This window comes from Carassius gibelio, chromosome A1 (assembly GCF_023724105.1).
Source record: "Carassius gibelio isolate Cgi1373 ecotype wild population from Czech Republic chromosome A1, carGib1.2-hapl.c, whole genome shotgun sequence".
NCBI lineage: Eukaryota > Metazoa > Chordata > Actinopteri > Cypriniformes > Cyprinidae > Carassius > Carassius gibelio.
In genome coordinates this window covers 24,950,050-24,976,111 of record NC_068371.1, presented here as the reverse complement: position 1 = coordinate 24,976,111, position 26,062 = coordinate 24,950,050, and the positions used below count along the sequence as shown (strand labels likewise).

General features: G+C 36.4%; 2 protein-coding genes across 13 annotated transcripts; one reads left to right on the top strand and one right to left on the bottom strand.

The window, feature by feature from the left end:
* Window positions 1-8,841: 8,841 nt before the first annotated feature.
* On the bottom strand, window positions 8,842-16,784 carry LOC128016495 (centrosomal protein of 44 kDa). Of its 12 annotated transcripts, none has more exons than XM_052601029.1 (14): window positions 16,653-16,770; window positions 16,333-16,522; window positions 14,757-14,904; window positions 13,160-13,306; window positions 12,756-12,854; window positions 12,517-12,654; window positions 11,990-12,202; window positions 11,495-11,555; window positions 11,297-11,391; window positions 11,149-11,183; window positions 10,939-11,019; window positions 10,101-10,189; window positions 9,231-9,367; window positions 8,842-9,116 (listed from the first exon to the last, which is right to left on the bottom strand). In XM_052601029.1, the coding sequence occupies exons 2-12, from the start codon at window positions 16,488-16,490 to the stop codon at window positions 10,165-10,167; spliced, it is 1,200 nt and encodes a 399-aa protein (XP_052456989.1). In that variant the 5' UTR covers window positions 16,491-16,522; window positions 16,653-16,770; the 3' UTR covers window positions 8,842-9,116; window positions 9,231-9,367; window positions 10,101-10,164. The 12 variants fall into 12 exon arrangements, with proteins under 12 accessions (XP_052456989.1, XP_052457080.1, XP_052457017.1 ...); XM_052601057.1 differs by having other exon boundaries at window positions 8,843-9,116; window positions 16,333-16,429; window positions 16,653-16,784; XM_052601088.1 differs by lacking the exons at window positions 16,333-16,522; window positions 16,653-16,770 and adding exons at window positions 15,173-15,306; window positions 15,594-15,611 and having other exon boundaries at window positions 8,843-9,116.
* A 375-nt stretch (window positions 16,785-17,159) lies between these two features.
* Window positions 17,160-24,117, top strand: LOC128016485 (F-box only protein 8-like). Its single transcript, XM_052601017.1, has 6 exons — window positions 17,160-17,373; window positions 19,005-19,353; window positions 20,151-20,277; window positions 20,831-20,949; window positions 21,260-21,456; window positions 22,398-24,117. Exons 2-6 carry the CDS (start codon window positions 19,013-19,015, stop codon window positions 22,583-22,585), a joined length of 972 nt encoding a protein of 323 aa, XP_052456977.1. The 5' UTR covers window positions 17,160-17,373; window positions 19,005-19,012; the 3' UTR covers window positions 22,586-24,117.
* The last annotated feature ends 1,945 nt before the right edge of the window (window positions 24,118-26,062 follow it).

The following is a 26,062-nucleotide window of genomic DNA, read 5'->3' as shown; positions in this document are numbered from 1 at the left end:
ATATCTCACTATGGTGTTAGGGATACTAAATTTTCACTAACATTTTTTACCCAAAGCCTTGGTTATTTCCTGACCCTGGTGCGTGTAACTCATGTTCACTTTGGCAAACAATGTGCAATCAAACAGAAAGCAGCAGAAATCTTCCCCTGTAAGTTTCACTGGAGTGTTTTGGAACTCCTCCATGAGTAATAGTTCTAAGAAAGGAGAGAGGTTGAGTGTTTCCTTGGGTCTCTGCAATTTTGTGTGTGATCTCTGCAAAGGTTTTGGTCACAGACCAAAAGAAGAAGACGAACAGCAGATTTAACACATAGTAGTTAAACCATGGTAGCCACAAATGAACCATGGTTTTGCTACACTAACCATAGTTTAACCATGGTATTTGTAGTAAAATTGTGGTTATACAAATGGTAATCAATGCGCCGAAAAACATGGTTACTACACTTTTACTGTGGAAAAACCATGTTTTATTCCCATAAGGATTGTGTACCATCATTAGTAGTTTGACCATTTTGATAATATAGTTCATTGAACGCCTTAAAGAACGCCTTAACACTAAAGCGGTGTCCCAGGGCCAGCAAGGACGTTGGACGTCATGGGAAGGTCTCACAGACAGGTCCATGTCATGGTCCGACCTATGGAAGATCCCCAAAGCTAGGCTCAGCTTCCTGATCAGAGCAACCTATGACACCTTGCCCTTGTCCCCGAAACCTCCACCAATGGTTTGGTGGCGAAGAGACATGTTCCCTTTGTGACACCAGTAACACAAGCCTCCAGCACATCCTGTCGGGCTGCACGACGACATTGTCCCAAGGTCGCTATAGGTGGCGACATGACCAAGTACTGAAGAAGCTAGCAGAGGTGTCAGAGTCATGCAGAAAGGAGGCGAATAGTAGACCTTCCGCTCGAGGACGACATTCCATCCAGTTCGCGAGGGCTGGAGAGAGTGTCAGACCCTCCCGCCAGAGAGAAACAGCAAGGCTCCTCTCTCCGGGAAGTGAGTGGACCATGAGGGTCGACTTGGGAAAGCAGCTCCAGTTCCCCAGGGAAATAGTGGAAACATCCCTGCGGCCCGACCTCATGTGGTCAAAAGGCTTGCAAGACCGTCCTCCTTGTGGAACTCACTGTACCATGGGAGGGGGGTGTGGAGGCCGCGTATGAGCGGAAGCGAGCCAAGTACTCTGATCTGGCGGCAGAGTGCAGGGAGGCGGGCTGGAAAGCCGTTATCTGCCCTGTGGAAGTGGGGTGTAGGGGCTTTGTAGGTTCCTCAACCGCTCGCCTACTCCTCGACATGGGATGCACAGGAGCGAGGCATCGGAAAGCCATGAAAGAGCTGGCAGAGGAGGCAGAGAAAGGCAGCTTCTGGCTGTGGCTAAGGAGGAAGGAGAAGGGTTGGGGGGCAAACACCTAGGGCATCAGCAGGGGGTGGCAGGGAGAGATCCCTGCCATCGCTCCGCCACCACGAGACGTACTGGGGTTAAAGGAGCGAAACGTCGATGAGAGGTGGTCCCCAGCTGATGACCCGTTAAGGCTCACAGAAGTGTTCAGTGAGGTGTCACGGTACAAAAGGCACCGGAGGAGGTGTGTCAGGCAATGATGCCCAGCAGGAAAACCAACACCTGTATCTTGATATGCAAAAAATAAATAAATTATTATTTTATCATTCTAATTAAACAGTGATTGAGAGGGAGAATTCTGAGGCTCAGACAGGCTGTTATATTGAATGATAGATGTAATCACTGACTCAACCCAGTAATCCGGGATTATGCAGGTCGTTTTAAACAAATTGTTGTCAGCGTGTCGATAGTTTATTGGCGCCCCTCCTCAGGACAAATTCTATTTAAAAAATAAATGTAATTAAGTCATTTATATCTTCTCATACTTTCATACCATAAGTCATACATAATTCAAATATATAGAGATACACATGTGACTTAATGTAGTGTGTTTTATATGTATGAGTTTGTTCAAAAGGATCTGCTCTTGAAAACACTTCCCTGTGAATTCTTAGTAGATGCTTAAAGTTCCTTTTTAAAATCGTGTCTAGTTCATATACACTGAGGCAGCTGATGCGTCATACTGAGTCCCACAGTGTCGGTGTACATCTGGATAGTACCGGTACCACGTTCTAACAACATCTGTCAACGTTTGTTTGGCTGTTTTTCACATCTCTTTGGGAGTGTCATTCTGTCCAGATTTCTACATCCACTACTTCACTGTTTATTTGCCTAAATGATTTGGGTGTAATTTACTGGGCAAAAAAAAAAAAAAAAAATTGGCAAACAAATGGACCGCTGACACTCCTAACTGAGATTGTAGACAAAGTGTCTGGTCTATTTGAGAGATATGTGGCAGTAATACACTTATAAATCTGGAGGTAAAAAAAATAATAATAATAAGGGAAAAAAAACGATATAAAAACTGTTCAGTTTCTTGCACAGACCAATTGTTTCGTGTCTTTACACATCAGTGTATCATCACAAGCTGCCGGGTTTAATTTGTTTTTGTTTGTGTAATGTATGTTTTTTTTTTTTTACTCTCAAAGCCGTAATTCCCATACACTTGCATTATTTGACTCACAGACTGCAACGGTTTAAAACGTTTTGTTTGTGGTCTACTGAAAAAAAAAAGCCACCTACATCTTGGATGCCTTGGGGGTAAGCAGATAAACACCATTTTTTTGTTAAAGCTTAAACTTAAGCAGTGTTAAAGTTAACGAGAAAATTAAGTGATTAATTATGTGATGATTGAGCATTAGTGATGAACACCTGATGATAACAAGCAGAATCACTGAAGAAAAATAACTGTTGTAATTCTCAATAAAGAACTTCTGTTTTAGAGTCTCAGTGGTTAATGCATGAAGCTGGTGATGCTATTTAATGTAGACTTGTTCGTTCATCATCTGCTGAGATCTTGAGAGATTTAGTGTTGTCTTTTATTTCAGTTGATTTTATCTAAGGCTGTGGTTAAAGTCAGTAGATCTTGTGTTTCTCTTTTCTTCAGTGATTCTGCTTGTCAGGTGTTCATCACTAATGCTCAGTCAGCACTTAATTAATCACATAATTATCTCATTAACTTTAACAGTGCTTCAGCATTGCTTTTCCACTTTTATTTTTTAGAATGGGACCATACACTCACCTAAAGGATTATTAGGAACACCATACTAATACTGTGTTTGACCCCCTTTCACCTTCAGAACTGCCTTAATTCTACGTGGCATTGATTCAACAAGGTGCTGACAGCATTCTTTAGAATGTTGGCACATATTGATAGGATAGCATCTTGCAGTTGATGGAGATTTGTGGGATGCACATCCAGGGCATGAAGCTCCAGTTCCACCACATCCAAAAGATGCTCTATTGGGTTGAGATCTGGTGACTGTGGGGGCCATTTTAGTAGAGTGAACTCATTGTCATGTTCAAGAAACCAATTTGAAATGATTTGAGCTTTGTGACATGGTGCATTATCCTGCTGGAAGTAGTCATCAGAGGATGGGTACATAGTGGTCATAAAGGGATGGACATGGTCAGAAACAATGCTCAGGTAGGCTGTGACATTTAAACAATGCCCAATTGGCACTAAGGGTATATATATATATATATTATACAGATCCATATCCATACAGATAAATATATATAATAATAATAATAATAATAATAATAATAATAATATATATATATATATATATATATATATATATATATATATATATATATATATATATATATATATATATATTATTATTATATATATTTATCTGTATGGATATGGATCTGTATATATATATATATATATATATATATATATATATATATATATATATATATATATATATATATATATATATATATATATATATATATATATATATATATATATACAGATCCATATCCATACAGATAAATATATAATAATAATAATAATAATAATAATAATAATATATATATATATATATATATATATATATATCTAACATCTACACTTATGCGTTCATCCAAAGTAACTTACAAGAGTGAAACAAAGCAATTCACTATGGAGCCAACAACCATTGTAGTACCCATTCTTTATATTGAAATATATTCAATTATTTCTTTGATTAGTATTTCATTATATGATTACTTCATGTTTGATTTACTTTCTTTTGAGAGAAAAAAAAAAAACAGGAGTTTTGATTTTGTATTTTGATCAGTTTACAGTTTAAATTAAAGCTGCCTAAAATATATTGTTAATAGAAAATAAAAAGTAAAAAAGTTATGGGTTATGAATACTATTATTTACTATTTAGTTACTATATAACACAGGCTAGAAACATAATGGTAGCACTTTATTTTACAGTCCTGTTCCTCATGTACATACTATGTACTTATTATAGTAATTACAATAACTATGTAATAAGTAGGTACTAACCTTGAACCTACCCCTAAACCTAACCCTTCCCATGGTAGTTACCTTGTGTTACAGACTTTCTTAGATACAGATACACTGTAAGTGCACTATAAGTACATGTTAGTACACGTACTGTAAAATAAAGTGCAACCAAAATAATATTCAACATAAAACCAATACATGAATTAACACACACACACACAGTTAAAGAGGTTTTAGGTGAAAAGTCACAAAGTAGCTGAAAAAAAAAAAAACTATTTCTAAGAAGCAAAATTCTAGATGACTCTAAAGTGTCCTCCCTTGTCAGAGGGAAGAGGAAATGTTGTAAACATGCCATTGTTGTTGGCAGAGAGGCAGACAAATCTAAGATAAGCAAGCGGTGTTTATATTCTTTACGGACTATGGTGGGAAAATCTAACACAATATTCTATTTTCTGCCAGCTCCAGTAGTGCATACAGGAGATATCTTCAATGTAAACACAACAGGGATGGTCTCTTGGGATTGTATCTGTAGGCATTGTAAACTCTGCTGGTGTTACACACTGCGCCAAATACTGTAAGAGCAACCTGAAATCTGAGCAGGGCATTTTGAGATGATCTGAGATCTTAAAACTGAAGGCAAAACTTTGAAATTATATCTGAAAGATGTTTTGCGCAGAAAAAGAGGTATGCACAGAGCGACTTCAGCAAAGTATCACTGTTTACAACCCCAGTGTTTATTTTACATCAGGGGAGCCAAGTGGCCCAAATACTTGCATGTGTGCTCGTTTCTAATGATAAGATGTTATTGTAGGGCTTCCTATGAGCATGTGAAAACTGTTTTGAATGGCAGGCAACGAGGTCTTGGCTGCTGGCCAAGGATAATAACTCACCTCCTATTGGCAAAGAAAACAAGCATTGAGAGTGGTGTAAATTTGCAACCAAGGGACTCAGAGGAAATTATTTTCGGAACAAAACTATGAAATACAATGAAGGCTAATTTAAGGGGTTAGCAAAAGAGCCTCCTACTGGAACAAATATTTAGCCCATAAGGAAACATGATCATGTAATGCAATTAGCTTCATTATTAATACTGTAAATGTTCTTCATTTTACATCTGCAAATATTCTACATTTAAACTAAAACTCACAATATTAAGCTAAAAAAAAAAAAAATTCTAAGAATGTTTCTCCAAAGTTCTCAGTATATTTTAGAATATGTTATTTTTTATTGTTCTCTGACATTCAAAACATCACATTTTTTTAACATTTGAATGTTTTCCTTAGTTATGCAATTGTCATAAAATGTTAAAGGAACTTTCAAATTTTATCGTTTGGCAAATAATATGGGAGAGTAATTTTTTTATGTTCTCTACAGTTCTGAAACAAATAGTCCAGCTAATACACCTCAGAAAATAACTTTTAATGACTGATGTATGAATCAAATTTTGCACTAACTTTTGAGAACATTATTAAAGATGAGATAACTCTGAACAAATGTTCTATTGATATTATTGGAAGAACGTATGCTCATGACTTCGAGAGAACCTTTCAAGAAAAAAATCTAAGAACATTCTGTTTAACTTCTTAAATACATCCTCATATCGCTGAAATTCAAGGACATAAGTAAAATCGTCTGTGATGCTAATTATATCTCTTTCTCATTTCACTCTCTTCATCTCATTTGCTTATGCCCTCCAACCTTAAAAAATACTCTCATTAACTTGAGTGATTAGCTCAATTATCCTTGTGCTGTTCTAGAGGTGCAGATGCCTGCATGGCCGCGACAACCTAATCAGGAAGGTAAAGAGTTCATAGACATGCATGAGATCCTGCTAATTAGGAGTGAGCGTGAACCTAATGTCGAGGGATCTGGGATGGTGAGGCTGGTGGAATGGAATGAGGGGAGCTTGCATAAACACACACGTTTTAAGAAAGAGGAGGAATGCAAAAAGTGTTCCCTCTCACCCACTTCACCAAGTCGTTTCTCTCATCTCCCCCACCCCTCTTTCAGAACAATGATTAATGAGAGCAGGGGATTACAACAGCACTGGAGAGAAACAGAGCCTTGCGTTCAATGGCCAATCAACAAAACCTAATGACACATTCATTATGAATGGAACCCTGTTCTCATCTTTCATTGGCACTTTCCTTTTCTTAAAATAAAGACCTGAGCAGGATTATTATTGCAATCTGTTCATATTCATTTAGGAACCATCATTGTAACACATTACATCATGGTCCTGCTCCAAACTATCCAGTTACAGTCGAAAAAGTAAAGCAAAGTTCCCAGTTTACAGTTTTTGCCCCTTGCTTGAACACTATAAACCCATGCTTAGACTAAAGTAACACAACTTGAAGCTTTTGTTACCATACCTCAAACACATGTACCCATACCTTAAACAAAAGCACTGCTTTGCACTCTAGTTGCAATTCTGCAACACACTTACTCCTATATGCAACACACTTGGTCCTGCATACTACACTCTATTTCATAAGACACTTCGTTTAAAAAATGAAATCTCAGAGTGCCATTTGGAAAACACATGTATCCAAAATACAATACACATTAGGTAATTGCTACCACTCAAATACACAACTGAAGGCACTTGCACTTGCAAAACTGAACACCAATCAGACAGCTACAAAAAGCCCTCAGTTTAGCCATTTCAAGAACTTTGCAAGCATGGATGGAGGGAGAGCAAGAGGAAGAGCAGGGAGAGGAGGAGGAGGTCGAAGAGGCCATGCACGGACCACTATTTCTGATGATATAAGAGCAACTTTGGTGGACCATGTCATCAACCATGGCCTGACTGTGAGGGAAGCTGGGCAGAGAGTCCACCCACACGCCCGCATGTCTCTTTTGCAGGCAATGGAACTCTGGTGACATTCAGGTGACAGCAATCCATGGATTGTTTTGACATGCAATATTGATATTTTCCCTGGTGCCTAGCGGGAGAAGACATTGCTTGCGATGTCGATGAGGCCAACAGATGGCGGGATCCATGAGCCCATGAATGCACAATTGCCATGATTTTCTGTGTTTACAGTATAGTACTTTTTATTTTTTGCTTTGTCTGAATTCATGAATGTACAGTGCTACAATGTACAATATTGAGCAGGCCTATTTGCTTTTTTGGTTGTTTGAAAATGTGCATCCTGAAAACATGCCTTCTGAATAAACAGTGAAAATCAAAGACTGCAGTGTTTTATATAAAGTAGACTAGTGTGTTCCCCCTGATCTGAAAGTGTATGCATAAGATGCAAGTATGTGTCATTTTGTCATCAGAGTTACATTTTGACAAAGGAATGTTAGTTTTTGATATTAGAGTTTCAATTTGACACAGGTGTGAATGGTATATTTCCCAGTGTTCTGTCATGTTTACTTGTGTGTAGAGTTTTGGCACCATGAGCGAAGTTTTGCAAAATGTGTTCAAGCAACGGGCAAAAACTGCAAAAGACTAATTGTCTTGAATGTTGTGGGAGACTTTATTTTCACTCAATTCGGTCTTCCAAGTCAAAATGTTCCTGTGCTCTAAAGTTTAGCCCAAACAAACAACAGAAGTTGATGGTATGGAATGGAGATTTGATGAGCTTAATGAAATAAGATGAGATGTTTGTTCTAGTCTTACAAAAGTTGGGGGGGGGGGGGTTATGCTTTTTAAAGAAGCCTCTTATGATTTCCAAGACTGTAAACTCATTTTGAAATATTATTACAATTAAAATAACTTTTCTATTTAAATATTATTTATTCCTGTCATGTCAAAGCTGAATTTTCAGCAGCCGTTACTCCAGTCTTCAGCACATGATCCTCGAAAAATCATTCCAATATGCTGATTTACTGCTCAAGAAATATTATTATCGGTGTTGAAAACAGTTTTTTTTTTTTTTTTTTTTGGAAACTGTGATACTGTTTCTTCAGGATTCTTTGTTCAGAAGAACACAATTTATTTAAAATAATATATATTTAACTGGTACATCTAATTAACTTGCTACTAAAATGTCTTTTTTTTTTTTTTCTATCTGAAAAATCCGAATTACATTCTAAAAACATTTGTTGTATAAACCCATTAAAAACTACATTGTTTATAGTAGGACTGATTAAAAAAAAAAGGAAAAGAAACGAAGAGAAAAGAAAAGCCTGCATGCAGTCACAAGGACAGCAAAGCAAAGATTTTTTTTTTTTTTTAGCCTTTTTCTATTCACATCTGGCCCCTATCAGAGGCCAGTTGATTCCACAGGGGGTTTCTGGGGCCCAAGACATGATGTTATGTTGCAAGGTCAGGATATGAGTCAGTGACATATATGAACATGAACACATCTTTAAAAGGTAGTTGTCTGCCCAGTTCTTGGAAATTTTGGGATTTTATTTACAGATTTTCAGATACTAAAAAATAAAGCAGTTTTGTTAAAATGTAAGAAAAAATAGATTGTCTTTATTTCATACGTGTGTGTGTGTGTGTGTGTGTGTGTATATATCTCACGATGAATTTTAGCCCAGAAATTTAACATTTTAAACATTTAGTGAAAATTTTAGTGACATTTAAATAAATTGTATTGCAATTTACAAACATTGCATTTAAATATATTTTTGTTTTAAAAATAATAAAAACACATCAGTGACCCATATGCAGGCATCAGCAAAACCCTGTGGCTATTGGAGACAATGTGCAGCCCCTTCAGTTTAGTGAGCTCCAGCTGTTCAGACATCAGGTCCCAAACCATATGTCTGAGCATCCTTCCCAACTCTGACTCCTATTAAATACACACACCAAACATACATACAAGAAAGTCACAGGAATGCTCTGTTGACCAACCACACAAACACATGCACACTCTCCTGCAACATAATTACAAAGGTCACCTGACCTTTCTTTTCCTCTCCATGATTATTTTGGGTCCGATTGATCTCAACAGTGATTCTCATAGTGTCTGCAGTATATAGGGTACTGAAGGGAACGTCTGGAAGAACATACAGAGGTCAGTGACCCACTCTGTGCTGTCAACTGCAGAGAGAAAGTCCACAGATGAAAAACGGTTTTACATCATTTCCTTGTACAGGAAAAAGAAATATGAGATGGGTTAAGTTGTCCTGTGAGACCAACAAGTCAGACCTTTGATGTCTTGTTATGAGACATTTCTAGGTCAAAGCCAGATCTTAAGGTTTTTTTTTTTTTTTAATGCAATCTAATCTGATAAATGTGATATCTTGTACAATGACACCCAACACCAACAGACCATCCAAAGGTCACCTGACCTCTGAAATGTGCTCAGATTACTAACAAATATTAATAACATGTTTTGCCAGTTATTCCTGAAAAAAAAAAAAAGGAGTCAAGGATTCCTGAATTCTGCTAACAGCGACGCATAACTTGGAAATTTGCTTTAATTCCCTTTCTGATCCCTTGCTTTGATCATTGTCGCCTAAAGTACACTATTTAACTCCATGTAAAATTGGGGAAAATGTGGGGGAAAAGTGGCCCTTGATCAGAACAAGAGAATGTTTCTCAGGTCAATTATTTCTTTGCTACTAACACCACCAAACAGAAAATAATCACAGTGACCCATATGTTAAGTTTCACAAACATGCCCTGGTACACAGAGACACGTCCAAAACCTGTGCCACTGGTTGAGCCTATGCTGTAAACAGGATGCTCAAACAAACAGAGCCACAAGGTTTATATACATAGTGGAAAAAAACATTTGGAAGTTTTGGATTGTGATATCCCAGTTACTTACATAATTGGTGTCATAACCCAACTGGTCAGGAGGGAAATTCTAAATAAACTTCATACACTCAGATTTATTTCTCTATTTTGGAGCATGTTCTAAAGAAAGAATGGAACAAGAACAAATAGATGGCATTATTATTAATAAAAGATATCATCCAGTCATTACACACTTTTACTTTATCTGATATTCAAGTGAATGCTCAGCTATTGTTTGACAATGGACTGATGCTGCGTTCAGGACCGAGTGCAATACAGAAAACTGACTTCAGAGGGCGCCATGAATTAATTTACCATTGGGTTTTACCACAGTAAAAGAAAGGGTTTTACTTAGGTAGCAGTGACATCTAGAGGACAATACACTTATCACGTTCAGAATCAGAATCCCAAAAAAAGCATTCTCTCCCTCAGTCTTTTTTTTTTTTTTTCAGTGGAACCTTTCACACAGCTCTTTCTTTTGTTACAAAATTAACAAATTGACAATTATATTATTATTATTATTATTAATAATAATTATTATTATTATAATAAACACCTTTGTGTGAGAAACCAACATACATTTAAGAGTTTTTCAGTGAAAATCTGTTACTTCTGAAAACTCTCAATCAAATATGGTGCCATATGTGGCACTAATGATTTTTTTTTTTCATGCAAAAAAAACAAAAACAATGATGACTGATAAAAAGTTTCCATCCGATTTATTCGAAATACAGGTGCCACCATACCATAACCCTTCGGTGTTAGGCAAGACTTTTAAATAATCAGTTTTGGTCTGTTTTTCAAAGTCTTCATCACACTAATTTTGGAACAATATGAGGGTGAGTAAAAAATGACAGAAATTGTATTACTTTAAAATAAGTTTCTCTGGACTGTGATCAAATTGACATCGTTGATTCGGTTTTGGCAGAATGTTAGATGTATCCTTCATCCTGAAATGGGACAGAAAAAAAAATGTTGTGCAAAATTGATGTGCAGTCCTGTGTCTAATTGACCATTTTTTCTTTATCACACTCAAATCACTAGCCTTTCTAAAATATTTATATGAAAAAAACACTTACATGTAAACTATTCTGTCCAGCCTTTCTTTAAAATTCTAAAAAATAAAAAAAAAAAGAATGAAAAAAAAATATATAGCAGTTAGTAAACTTCTCTTGAAAATTTGATGGATGGATGGATGGATGGATGGATGGATGGATGGATGATCACCTGGGGAGCGGTCGGAGGAGAACTGGCTGAAGTGTGTCCATTATCACTAATGTCAGATGGTGGATGAATCACAGTAGAAATGCCACTTGCAGATACTTCAACACAGATACAAATGGAAAATGCTAACAATTTTAGATTTAAGGAATGTATAGTTTGTTTAAATTATTTCAATTTTAAAGTAAAAATGTTGCCAAGTACCCGTGTCCTCTTTGAATCTACCATTGTTTGTACTGAGGACATCACCTCCTAAAGTTAGACCCTATAGAAGTAGAGAAAACTGTTTCGTAAGCACCATAAATCACATTAACTCATCTCATATACACTACTTCTGCAATATCATCTTGTCATTTAAAACAAATCCTAAAATAGCATGCTCGTGAACACAGACATTCTCTTTCCTGAACACATCAGTTGCTGTATAATGGCATTTGGCTTGTTGAAAGAAAGAAAGTGGTTTCCAGTCTTCCTAAAATACTGCATTTTCCAAATGAATTTCCCATTTTTGAAACGAACACATGTGAGAGCTTTGCTAGTGCACGTGTAACTGCGCTGGAGAATGTCACTGCTTTTCATCAAGCAATGCAAACTTCATCATCAAAGTGAGTTTTGGGAGAAAGCAGCATTATCCTACAATTGCAATAGAAATTCAAATTTACAGCTCCTAACCTCCAAACAGATGTAAAACTCCTGTACCTGTGCTGAGGTCAGTGCCAGCCTGGTCTCCAGCAGCAGCACACGACTCTCCAAACTCTCCCACTGGCTGCTTTCAATGATAATCTTGCCGGCAAAGCTTTTCTCCAGAGCATGAATCCTGTGTTCCGTTAGGGCCAGTCGCTTCTCCAGTCTGCCAACACTCTCCAGAAGACTTGCTTCTACACCCCACAGCCGGCTCTCTAAAACACACTCCTAACAAGACAGCCTGTGCATTAGATTGGACTGAACAAACTCAGAACTTTGCAGAAGATTCTTAGTTCTAGGAACCGGCATTTTGAGTAACTGTGTAGGTGAGATCTCGAAATGATTCCCCAAAAACATTTAGGGTGGAAAAATAACAGCAGTAATGTCGAATTTCTATTTTGTTTTAATCAGAACCATTGTCACCAACAACGGTTCTCGTAGTGTTTCACACTTTCTTTCAACCATGATTACAGAGTACTTTGACTAGTTGATTCTCATGCACCTCCCTCTGTGTAAATGTGTTGCAGGATGCGCATTCTCACAATGGAATCTGCAGGCTGAGACGAGTCCTTTTCTGTTTCCTCACCCTGCTGTGGCTGCTCTTCTGAGGAGCATCTGATCTGAGCCGGTACTGAGCTGCTGCCAAGATGCCTTTCTACCAGTGGCTGCTTCTGAGGTACCTAAGAGGGACAGAAACAACATCAATAATAATAATAATAATAAATATTATTATAATCAAATAAAATAAATTATGTCTATTGTCTGAAACATGAACACTTACTGTCAGGGCTGTTAACCTCAGTGAGTTACTCTCAGCAGAAGGGATCTCATTTTTACTGCAGCTCTTGAACTGAGGCCTTCTCTTTCCCTTACTGACATGCTGTTTAAAAATAATAATAATAATAATTTTTCTACTAATATAATATAATATAATATAATATAATAATTAGAATTATTTTCCACTTACATTATGGGCAATAAACAATAAATGTCTGATATTATATTATAATATAATTCTATCTAAATAGATTAAAAATGACACACACAAAAACTAAAATAAATCATATAAATTGAATTGAATTTAATAAATAATAGATAATATCAAATGTTTAAATATTGGCCAACAACTGAAATGGTACTAAATCTCTATATAAGAAAACCTGCATGGGTAAATCTTTGAAATACCTTGCTTTCTTTAGTGAGTTCTTTGTGTTTGTTGAGAACAAGGCCAATGATATCACAGAGAATGAGGACTTTCCTTTCAGCAAAGCCAAACTGAAGGAACTGCTGCTTGGTCAACAGTGGCTTGTAGCTGAAAACCTCCCTCAAGACCTACATGTTAAGAGATTTTCACATGAAAATGCAGATACAACAAACAAACCAACAAATAAAAGAAATATTAATATTTGTACGCTTTATTGTTTTAAAAGGAAATGCTCCCCTAAGTGGATTAAAATCACAACCACAACAAAAATTGGATTTGTAGAATTTCTGGTTCGGGGGTTACTCCAGAGGAGCCACTAAGACAAATCTCAGGGATACGCCAGATGTAAACAGTGAGCTGTAGCACAAAGGGAAAATGAAGAATGGAAAAATATGACAAAACTGCTTAACACCACTTTCCTGCTAAATGCCACCAATGTCCTCAAGGTAATATGATGGGAGCACTTATTCCCCCCAGAATATTTCATGCGAGCTGCACATTATCCTGGGATGAAGGCCAGATTTCTTTTAGAACGGCATAAAAGGTCAATGAACAGAAGGAAGTGCTGAAAGACAGACCAGCGCTTCAGTCCCACGGCTAAAGGTACAGAATCGGATTGGAGTTAAACTGAGATCACACGACTTGGACCAACATGAAGGCCTGCCCCCTTTTTTTGGTTCTCTCACTGCAGGGGAGAGATGCGAGCAGACAAATGTAATTACTCAAGACTTGTTGGAGAAGAGCTGCCAGTTGAACATCTGAATGCTTTGCAGGAGAATAGGTCTACAGATGCTCTGAATCACAGAGCTTTGGAGAGCCCTGCATTTCTGATGTGGGGGTAAAACCCTCCCAGATCAGGGACAGTGCCAATAAATAAGACTATTAGGACAGGCAGCACAAAGCATGGCTTTGTGAATTTCATTACATGTGAAATTGCTTGGTCAAAAAGAAATCCACCTCATTAAATGCGGAGTGAAAAACATTATCAATAACTCATTCATAGTTCTATATTGTTTGACCTCTTTAAATGAACTTTCCGTCCTCGGGAATGAGACAAAGCAACTGCGACCACTTTGAACTATTTAAAACAATATATTCTATAAAACCACCAGCTCTTGAAAGAAACTGCAAACGGTTAATAAAAAACCAATTGGGGGGGGGGGGGGGGTAAAAAATGCATGTTAATAAAGATCTTTTGTGGATTTCGAATAAAAATGATCCAATAAACCCAAGCCTAAGCCGTGAATGGGATTAATATATTTGAAAGGGATAGTTCACAAATGAAAATGTCTTTTTCCGTGGAATATGAAAGAAGATATTTTGAAACAACGTTTTCCTGTGTTTCTTTTTGTCAATGAACAGCAAAACAACATTTGGTTTGGTAACAACATTCTTTGAAATTCATTCTTTTGCATTCTGCAGAGAGAAAAAAAATGCATGAACAAATAAATTCATTTTCATTTTTGGGAGATTCTTGTGTTCAAATATTTAAGTTAAGTTAAAAGGCTATATGTACCATATATACATAATACATAAGATCCTTAAAAAAATATATAATATATGGTTAATGCAGTTCACCTTGTAAACATTCTCAATGAATCGTAAATCATTCATTCCGGTTAGTTCCACGCCATAATCAACCAGGTGCTCTGTGAGGGAGGGGGAAAAGGACGTGAAGGCAAAGCTCACAACAGGAAGACAAGCTGATGGATCTCCCACTGCCAGACTGGAAGAGTAAAACACAACATCAAATTATGAAGCACTGGTACTGACAAACCTCTCACTAAAAAGTGTCACAAAATTAACACCACATAAAGACAAAAACATGTATTTATTACATGGCAGTACAAAATAATAGCCCTAAATTGTCTGCAAGCTATTTTGAGTGTGGTGCTGGAGACCAATTAAGTCATCTTTCTGGACCGTCTCCAGCACATAGAAGCCACATGTATCTGTCTTTTTCCAGAAGCATGGTTTTGTTTGATGGATCTCACATCAAAACCTCTTCACTGAGCATCTGATGTGCAGCTTGGGATCCTGGTGGCGAAACGGAGCTGTTTTTTGTAAAGCCTGTTTACAAAATATCTCAGCACTGGAGAGGCTCCGGACAAATCTGCAGCTTTCCAAACTTCAAAACAAAGTATGGGACATGAAACACTGGCAGAGCCCCATTTTGGATGTTTATGAGTCAAGATGCTTAAAACCTAAGCCAAAAAAAAATTGGGGGAGGAATTGGGAACATGAAGTGTCCTGTGAAGTGAAGGATTTTTTTTTTTTTTTTTTAATCTGCTCAAAATCTAGGATTTATCCCTGTGGTCAAATTTTACTAGACGGGGTACTATTTAATTGAGGTTCATGGAAAAAACAGAGGCTAAATCCTGCTTTAAACGGCAAAGATATACAAGGTAAACCAACATTTTGGATTTAATTTCCTATATTATGCACCCTCTCGTCAAGCACGTTTGCAAGTATGCAGCAGAATTAGATTTTGGACCACTGTAATAGATCCTGTGCAGAGGCCCAGACTCTCATCCAGTGGTCTCTAAACCTGCTCCTCGAGGGCTACCATCCGACAGATTTCAGCTTCAACCCCAATCAAACACACCTGAACCAGCTAATCAAGGTGTTCAGGGCTACTTGATAATTACAGACAGGTGTGTTGGAGCAGGGTTGGAACTGAAGTCTGCAGGATGTTAGGTCTCCAGGAGCAGGGTTGGAGATCCCTGCTCTAATCAGTGGAGCTCAAATCATTAATTCTGCTAAACTGATGCTGTGTGACCCAATACATGACATGGCTATAAGAACAACACCATATCACACTTTTTTTCTTTTTTTTACCATTTCCACAATGAAGAGCTCAGCCTGTCTCTTTGACAGCTGATCAAGCACTTGGACCTTACCTCCCCCAGCTAATACTTCCTCTTCCTTTTCAATACTTCCTTTTACTTCCCTTTGTTTAATAACCTTTTACAGCGTTAACATGAATGCTGCGCAATAATTAATATTTATAAAAATGCTCACTCTGATCATTTTTTTGTCATTTTACACAGGTATGATCAAGTTATTCTAGATTCCAGAAACATCGAGTTAAGTAAATAAAGAGATAATTTTTATTTTTGGTTACTCTTTCTTTAACATGCATCATATTTCATACCTCTGATAGTCCACTTCTCTAGGATACTTCAGAGAACGGAGAGACGCTTCCAGCTTTCTCAGACCACCCTTCAAGATCAGATCACCAGTGCTCATCTCTGTCATGGCCAGGACGGATTTCATCAGGAATTGCATTTTTATGAATATGTTTAAATGCATAAGTTACCGCTGTCAACTTACAATTCATTGACCTGAACACACAATGTAAAACATATCTTGGCATGTTGTTTAAACAAGTAACGTAACTTAAATCTAGATTTACGTTATTATATTTCGTAACCTGATTAGCCATTTTAATATATTAAAAACTTTGTGTCTTACCGATAGTTGAATTTTATTGTAATCCAGAGTTATTCCTCGTGTTTGTTTTTACCGCTGAAATAGTCGGGTTTGTTGTGATTGGTTTCTATGCACCGGAGACGACGTCCAGTTCAACCCAGTGTTTTACTTCAACACATTCACGCCTTCGATTCATTCTTTTAAACATTTTCCATCACAGTAAAAAGGTTTTTTTTTTTTTTTTTTTTTTTTTTTTTTACAAATTTGGTAATGGCAATTTGTAATAATGTATTTATTTCATTACTTCACGTATTTAATAAATCGTGATTTTTTTTGTATTTATTTTATTAATTTAATCATTGTTTCTATGATTTCATGTATTAATTTTATTTTTTTATTTATTTTATTTTATTAAAAAAAGCAGACGAATTTTAAGAAACAGGGTGAAAAAAAAACACACAAAAAAAAAAAAAAACTTTCAAATCGAAAGTGCCTGTTGTATGTATCTGTGGTACATTTACTCTGAGAGATTTGCGTCACTTCCACCAATAACAAGAGACGTCAGAGTCTGGCCGGAGTGGACGAGGAGGAGCAAGGAGCTGATGAATGATCGTGTCACAGGATCAGCAGCGCAGCGGTGGAGCTGTCGAGATGGCTGTCCTGGGCTCCTGTTGAAGGACTGTGATCATTTCATCCGTGGGACAGTGGCAGATCAGCAAGTAATTTCGTCGCGGCGGCGGTAGAAGTATTTCTATACACCGAGGTAGGTGGTGCTGCTTTGCTGCAAAAATAAAAACAGAAGAGTTTCATGCGTCATTTTGCGCAACGTCCAATCAGAGTTCGAGTTTGTGTGTCAAATTGGAATTTCAACCAGTTGTTTTAGAGCGAGGCGGGACTTTGTGCTTCACCCAAACATGATGAAAAACCTTTTCTTAGAAAAGAAAAGCTGCAGAAAACCTCGATTTGTATGTCAGTCATAACATTCTCAGTATTAAAAGAGTGAAGCCCTAAATAAGATGTATTTGATTAATATATAACGTCTCAGAGCTTAAGTTTATATGTTGTACACCTATGTAATGTGTCAGGTGAGTTCTCCTTTGTTACTGCTAAAATCTGAAAGGCTACTAATATACAAAACACAGAAATTTAGGTCATGGGTTTATACTACTTTTGAAGTACTTCTTGCTTAATCAACTGAACTAATAATGTATTTTTCAGATAAAAATGACTGTGCTTGTCATTTGTATTGTCAGAATTTACAGTAAATAGAGCACCACAAACAGAACATGCATGGTGCTGCTAGACCTGTTTACTTTCACTTTTAATAAAAACACAACAAGAGTTAGATAAACTAATCCACCATATCTTGCAGAAAAAGAGATGTTAAATATCTAACTTTATATAACTATTATATTAACTTTTTTTTTTTTTGAGCCGCTCCTGTCCTTAGGCAAAGCATAGGAAAATTGTTTGTAAAAGTTCATTGACCTTGTTCAGATTTCTGGTCCATGTTTTAAGCAGGTCTAAGAATACCTAAGCTCCTCCTACTGAATGCCAAATAGCATGGCAGTGGCATTACATCAGTTCTGAGCAAGTATATGTCAAATTCATATAAGTAAGGCTGCCATATTAGAGGCTCTGCGACAAGGAGAACAACCAGAGAGCATTCAATAGGTCATTAAAGACAAAAATAACAAGGCCTCTCATAAATAGAGACATGTTTTAGATAGGAAGGCCCTTGGAGGGAGTCAGACAGGGCCACATAAATAGGCTTAATGTGTATCTCTACGAGAGGATTAGTGCTACTGCAGTGAAGATAAAGCTGCCATCAGGGGTTTTATTTCCCAGCTGACTGCACACTAGCACTAAAAACTGTTTCCTAGGGCTGTTTTGCTCTGATGGGATAAGGATTCAGAGACCTAACCGGAATGATCTAAACCAAGAATAAAGTGCAGAGAGCTTGAGGCCTCTGGATTACACTGGTTTATTTTATAGGAACAGAAGTTAGACAGATGAAAGGCTTTAGACACAAAGCTTTTCCTTAATAATAAATAAAAATACAAATAGAGATCACATCATATACAAGTGTTTTCAGCAAAACATGAAATAAATGCAGGATTGCCTGTCCATATCAAATGTCTCAAGTTGCTGAGATTAGGTCAGCTTCTGCTGCTTAATGTATATAAAATCAAAAACAGAAACTGATCTGCTGAATTTTGTACTAATTTACTGATCTGCAGTTTCTGCACAGAAACTGGCAAAGCTGACTTTTCAGCATCATTACTCCAGTCTTTAGTGTCACATGTTCCTTCAGAAATAATTGTAATATACTGATACTAAGGGCTGAGGACATATATATTTATTGAATTTTCACTCAAATGCAAAATGTTTTAGATCTGCAGATGGGTCAGGGTCTGTGGAGGGTGGCGAGGAACCAGCAGCTGCAGCAGCAGTACAGTGAACAGTGCTTCCTCCAGCGGGACAGAGAGCGGGGCCGGAGGATGGGGCCCCCACTGGCTGACCCCCTGCAGCAGCGCCGCACACTACAGTGCCAGGTGTCCAGCACCGACATCAGCCACCTGCTGCGCGTCCGCAAGGGCAAAGAGGAGCAGGGCTTCATCGATCTTGAGATGCTGCCTCCTGAACTCAGCATCACCATCCTCTCCTACCTGAATGCTACCGACCTGTGCCTGGCCTCCTGTGTGTGGCAGGACTTGGGCAATGATGAGTACCTGTGGCAGGGGTTAGTGATGTGTTTAGCTTCCACGTATTTCAAATATTTTCTCAATTATAATGGAAGGAGAACTGTATAAGGGAGGCAAGAGACAAATAAACTACAACAAATTGTGTGGAAGAATTAATTAATTAAGTTTGAAAATGTTTTTGATAGAATGTTTTTATGCTCACCAAGGCTGCAATTAAAAAGGGATTCAATAAGGATTTAATTAATACAGTAAAACAGTAATAATGTAAAATATTATTTCAAATTAAATAAATGTATTCTATTTTAATATTTGTAAAATATTGATTAATATTTTATTGATATAAGGATATCTTCAGTGTCACGTGATCCTTCAGAAATCATTCCAATATGCTGATTTGCTGCTTAATTGTCTATTATTGGTGCACTGTTGTTAATAATGACTTTTGTTAATTATATTATATGCTGCTTAATATTTTTCTGGAAATCATGATACATTCACGCAGTGATGATTTTTCAAGATTCCTTGATGCATAGAAAATTCTAAAGAACAGCATTTATTTGAAATAGTAATTTTTTGAAGCATTATATTGTTTATATTATGTTTATATTTTCATTTATAAATAATAAAATTATTATTATTATTATTATATATTTTGTTTAAATCTAACTTAAACCAAAATTTGTAATGTATCATAGTTTACACAAATTTTATTTATTTATTTATTTATTGACCTTAAAATAAATAATTAAATATATTTTTCCACTAATGAAGAAAGTGTTTTATATTTTGCCATTTCTCCAATTCATGTTCTTGTTTTTCTTTGTCTGCCCTCTAGTCTGTGCAAGTCCACTTGGGGTCACTGTTCCATATACAACCGCAGGCTTCCATCTGGATTTTCATATAGAAAACTCTACATGGAGTTAGATGAAGGAAGCCTAACCTTCAACGCCAACCCGCAAGAGGTACAAAAAATACAAGCTTTTGTTCTGTCTTGCCACAATAATGTCTTCTTAATTTGAGGCCAAACCGTTTCATGTTTAAATGGGCAAGAAACAGAGAAATGATCATAGCCGCAATATAATTTGGAAATACAATTCTGACCAGATATCTATGATTAATATGACTGTTTCCTTCTCCACCCTGTAAATTCCCACATAACCCAGAAATGTTCATACTGCAGACTAAATATATTATTTTTACAAGCTCACGTAGAATGAATAATGGTGCATGACATAGGCTTTTTGACCGCAACCCGGATTAAAACTAAATGTATGGCTTTTCTCTCATGCAAGCTGCTCTAAAAACATCATTTCTGTTCAAAGATGCATTTGAATGTCTCGACTCCCCCTCGCTCGTGTCTTAGGTTAGATTAGCAAAGCTTTAGCTGTCCACTTAAAGGACATGCGATAGCCTTGCTCCGGACTAAACTGCGGTGTCTGGTAAAAAAGCATTCCCCCTCCTTCTCTTTTTCCTCCTAATCCCCTCACCCTGTTTTATGTGGGCTCTTTCATTCAGGGTGTCAGTTACTTCATGTCCAGAGGTATTCTTGTGGACCACCCGAAGGAAATTGCCAAGTTTATATTCTATACCAGAATGCTGAACTGGAAGATGCTGCAGATTTATCTTGATGAACGGTTCGTTTATTGTTTTTTTTTATTTTTTTAGTTTTTTTATATATTATTCATATATTTTATTAATGTAGAAGAATTGCAGTTTTATAACTTAGACCAAGCTATGTACATCAAGACCATGAACCTTGGTTATATTTGGAGGAAAACAAATAAGGGCACAGTCAATTCATATATTTATACACACACAAATTTACGTTATAAATAAATAATAATGTACAGCTGATAATAACTACAAACATCTAGATTCAAATTTAGTTTTTTTTTTTCCGCTGCTGCTGATAACAATTCAAATGTAAAACTGCTGTGTTTGCAGGCGAGATGTCTTGGATGAGCTTGTCACACTTCATAACTTTAGTAACCAGTTCCTCCCTAATGCACTGAGAGACTTCTTTAGACACATTCATGCCCCGGAGGAGAGGGGCGAGTACCTGGAGACCCTCATCACTAAGTTTTCTCATCGTTTCTGTGCCTGCAACCCCACTCTGGTGCAGGAAGTGGGCTTAAGTCCTGGTAAGTGCAGTACTACAGAGTGATCTTGTGTGTAATGGTGACATCAAGATCATGATTTGTTTTGCTGATCATCCGGTGTCTCAGCAGGTCACAAGTGACATACACTGATTATTACCTGGAGCAAAAATTAAAGCTGAAATACTGGTTCTATTATTGGTCCATACAAATCAGTTTGCAGGATTTGTATTGTCATGTATTGATTTGTCAACCATATTTTAATGATCGATAGATCTATCTGCATGATCATGTGAGAAATCCTTGTACTAACACTGTCATTTTTTCTCTAAAGCTGTGCTAAGCCTGCTGGCTTAAAGTGTTAGCAAATGAGGACCCAACTCTGAGTCCAACCAGTCAGAGTTATCTTCTGCAATAACATGTGACTTGTAGTGCATTTGTGCTACTGTACAAGATTTATTATAAATTACTGACAGAACTCACTCTTCCATCCTTTTTTTTTTTTTTTTTTTTGATCTGTACATTCTCATAGTAACGTTAAAGATTTAAACCGACGTCTGCAGGGTCCTCATATATAAAATGCATGTACAATCAGATTTGATAATAAATTAAATGGATTTCATCCTGTGTCAAACATGAGGAGAAAATTAGGATTTATAAAGGCAAAAACTCGAGTGAAAATGTTATAATGTTATGTGTACAGCAACTAAAGAGCATGTGTACAAACTTTTTATATACCAGTAAATTAAATAATCCAACATTGTCTGTTAAAATATAAGGATAAATAGACAATCACAGTTTGCATTAATATAAATAAGGAATAAAAAAATTATTATAAATAATTTTGCCTCGACAGCTGCAATAAAAAGTTTATATACATATATCTTTTATTTCAGTTATTGTTTCTTTTTTCTTTTCTTTTTTTTTTTTTACGGTTTTAGTAAAGTACTGTAGTTAACACACCTCTCTCTTCTGTTTTTTTGTAGATGCAGTGTACGTTCTGTGCTATTCCCTCATCCTTCTCTCGATCGATCTGACCAGCCCTCATGTAAAGAACAAGATGTCCAAGAGGGAGTTTATCCGAAACACACGGCGGGCTGCTCAGAACATCAGCGAGGACTTTGTAGGGCACCTCTATGACAACATCTATCTGATCGGCCACGTGGCGGCCTAGGCACTACAGCGCTTGACATGTTAGAGAGAGACTGCTGGCACGTAAAACTTCAGCGACTGCACTAGGAAAGGATTCTGCTTCAAGCTGGAAGAAACACTCTGCAGGTCATTTAAAACTGAAGTCTTGTGAGTGAAGCCCTTGATATGATGTGCTGCATTGCACAGGAGTGGAGGACGGCCACAATGTGAAGAATCAGCAGAGCAAGTCATTTGTTAGCAGGCTAGCAATGGTAGCGACAAGGTTTATCTACCACAAAGCGCTTAAACCTGCAAAACCATGTAGCTACATGAAGATATATGAGATAAGCTATTACATCAGTTAAAGCTGAATGTAGAATTGATGTGGCTTGCATCATATTTACAAAGACAACTTTTTTCTCATCATTTGGAAACCTCTCGTGCTTAATCAAATGAATGTCCGCTTTTTTTGCCATATCTACAAAATTCAGGCAAGTCTGAGACATTCAGTCTACAGTCACTGTGATATTAAAGAATTGACAGACTAAAACAGCACACCTACAATACTGATTATGAACAAACAAATTTTTTATTTTAATTCTGTGTCTACTTTCTTGTTTTAGGAGGCTTTGTGTCTGTGCATTGTCACATGTCTCATCTTCGTTGAGAAGATTGAAATCCTGTGAGACATATGCACTGAAATTTTATTATGTATAATTCATAGGTTTGGTACCTTTTTTGGTCCTCTTCCTTTCTACAGTTTTTTTTTTTTTTTTACATTATTTTTTGTGTTGTTGTTCATCACATTCTGTTAGACAATTTTTCAATCATACTAATGATATACACACATACTTCATATTCAAGCGAATTAAGTCAGCGATCGCTTTCTTCTAAACATCTAAGTATGTTCGAGACAAGCCTTTTCTATTTCTCAAATAATTCATTGGACATCATGTCTTTTAGTTGAAAATGTACTCCCAGCTCAAAAATGTGGGTATTTTTTTTTCTCTCTTATTCAGACTTACTACAATTGGGTGCCAATAGTGTTGATAAAATACTAAATATGTACACAATAATAGGTAAAATTATTATTATTCACACACACTGCATAGTTTAATGTTGGACATTTTATTTGCACATAATGTATATATTTAAGTTAGAGATTTATAAACATTATATTTAATTTTGGAGGATTTTAACTAAGAGCTGTGGTCTTTCCCTTAAGTAAAAGAGTAAATTCTCTCCTTTTGCACTTTTTTTTTTCTTTTGGCATATTTACAATGTCACAATACTATGAATACCTAACCACTCAGAAAACTGCTGCCACATTTATTTGTGAAATGTTATGGCAACAACTACATAATTCTGACAATTATTATTCAGTACTGAATTAACTGTAATTTTTATAACAGATTACAGCTCATCTGCCCCTGTAATTATCCAGCATATGCAATTCTATTTAAACAATTCTGCTAAACTGTAGTTAAATTGCAGAAAGAATGTTTAATATGATAACACTGGATAAACGCACTTATAGTCTGTATTAAAAAAATAAAAAATAAAACTTTGAAAATCTCTCTTTGCATAGTAACTTGTTCATTGTGTCCACCGATCCATAGCATAAAAAAATGCATGTTTAAATTAAATAAGATATTCATTTTCACTGATTGGGGGGAATACAATAGCCTAATAATATTCACGTGTTGAACAACCTATAGATTACGCTTCTAACTTATGTTAGGAATGTTATTTCGTCAATTTAATTAATAAAAAGAAAAAGAAATTACGCGACTAAATTAATTCAAACAATCTATATTCGGCCACTTCTTCTTAGAAATTACCAGATATTTACTGGTCAGACACACCTATTACCGCATCGAATGTAATTGTTTTATATATATAAAACATAATTCCAGTTTAGCATTGGAAAGAAACCACAAGACAAGCCTATCGTTTCCCTGTTCATTTGAAGCAAAAAAGTATGTGATTATTAGATAATTTACTTGATTCACACTAAGATTTAAGCATGAATACAAGAACCTGATAAATTTAATTGAAAAGACTGCACTGTGAAGTATGGGGCGAGTTTTCATGCGTTTTAAATTTACAGTTATACGATTAGTAGAACTATACATTTGTTTTTTAAAATAACAACAGCAAAAAAAGAAAAACTGCGGGCCTTTTTTATTATTATTATTTTATTTTATTTATTTATTTTTGCTAAAACTTTTAGTAAATCGCACATAAATTATCTTTCAAAAATAAACCTACTCTGACAAACAGTAAAAAAGTGATAACCTCCGGTTTCCCCTTACTTCTAATAAAACAATCTAGGAAATGTGATGCGTTTTATTACTTTTCCCGACCTCGAATAAGTCATCATCAACAAGTTAAATAGTGAAAACAATAAAAGTTTTATTTAATCAAAGCACACTTATTTTTGCAATATATAGCATGCCATGCCCTTATTTTTTCGTTTAGGCTATATCCATGGATTTATCAGGGGTGTGTCGTTACAATGTTGTTTATCTGTGGGGACGTTATGTTTCTCAGGTCTAATGGCATAGTTGTGGCTATAATTTGGCATGATTGATGAAGTCCTTGCCTTCGCTATGACTGCATTTCATCAATACAACTGGCTGAACAACAGCGCGAGCCTCTCTGACGCCTGACCTCGCGTCTGGTCCACCTGACACCGCGCGGAAAATACCAAGACCTCGTGATCTCGACACCGCTGCGATGACGGAGAAATGGTAACCGCAGCCTTCTAAAACTATTAGAATCAATCAATAATAATAATTATATATCTATTTTATTATTTTATTTTAAATATAAAAAAAACACAGAAATATAATGAAACCTAAATATTTTGGAGAATTAGCCTATTATAGCAAAAACCTAATACCGAAAGCAGGAGCTGATCTGAAATATTTTGGAAATGCTGCCTTTCCTGGGAATTTTCCTTTTGAGTATTTTAATAGCCTATTGTTTCTCTCACGCAGTCTCTCGCGTCGACATGAATGTCAAGCAGATGCGAATGCCATGATGCTCAAAAAAAAATAGAAACACAATTACCAACCCAAAGGTCTCCGCTTTTATAGCAAATGTTTTAAGTAATTGGGTTTTTGGTTTTAGTTTAATAACAACGTTTATTGTCGGGCATGGAAAAGGCTAGCTCGACCTAGAATACATCTGTTGTTTTTAAGTCTATATATATATTTTTTTTTTCTTTTTTGAAAGACAGGGGCCATTGACGCAGATCAAAAGGAGACAGTGTCACAAGGAATTTACCGCCCTCTCTCATTTTGTGTCCTGAATTACCCTGGATATAGTCTTATATTATTTTTTCGAATAAATTAATTTGATTTTCAAACAGTCTTGTGGATATTCTGTATTCTTTATCATAGCATAGTTCTCCAGCTACACCGGTGTGGACTTTGAAACAATATGTAAAGTACGTCAATTCAAATATTGATATTGGGCAGCCTATAGCTGTTCTGTGTGATGACGGCAGGTTATT

Coding starts and splice junctions, on each gene's coding strand:
- LOC128016495 (XM_052601029.1), bottom strand. CDS start 16,490: ATGCATTTAAACATATTCATAAAAATGCAATTCCTGATGAAATCCGTC. Junction 12,655..12,755: donor TGAGGTTAACAGCCCTGACA/GTAAGTGTTCAT, acceptor TGTCCCTCTTAG/GTACCTCAGAAGCAGCCACT. Junction 11,392..11,494: donor TAGATTCAAAGAGGACACGG/GTACTTGGCAAC, acceptor TCTGTGTTGAAG/TATCTGCAAGTGGCATTTCT.
- LOC128016485 (XM_052601017.1), top strand. CDS start 19,013: ATGGGTCAGGGTCTGTGGAGGGTGGCGAGGAACCAGCAGCTGCAGCAG. Junction 20,950..21,259: donor CAGATTTATCTTGATGAACG/GTTCGTTTATTG, acceptor CTGTGTTTGCAG/GCGAGATGTCTTGGATGAGC. Junction 21,457..22,397: donor GGAAGTGGGCTTAAGTCCTG/GTAAGTGCAGTA, acceptor GTTTTTTTGTAG/ATGCAGTGTACGTTCTGTGC.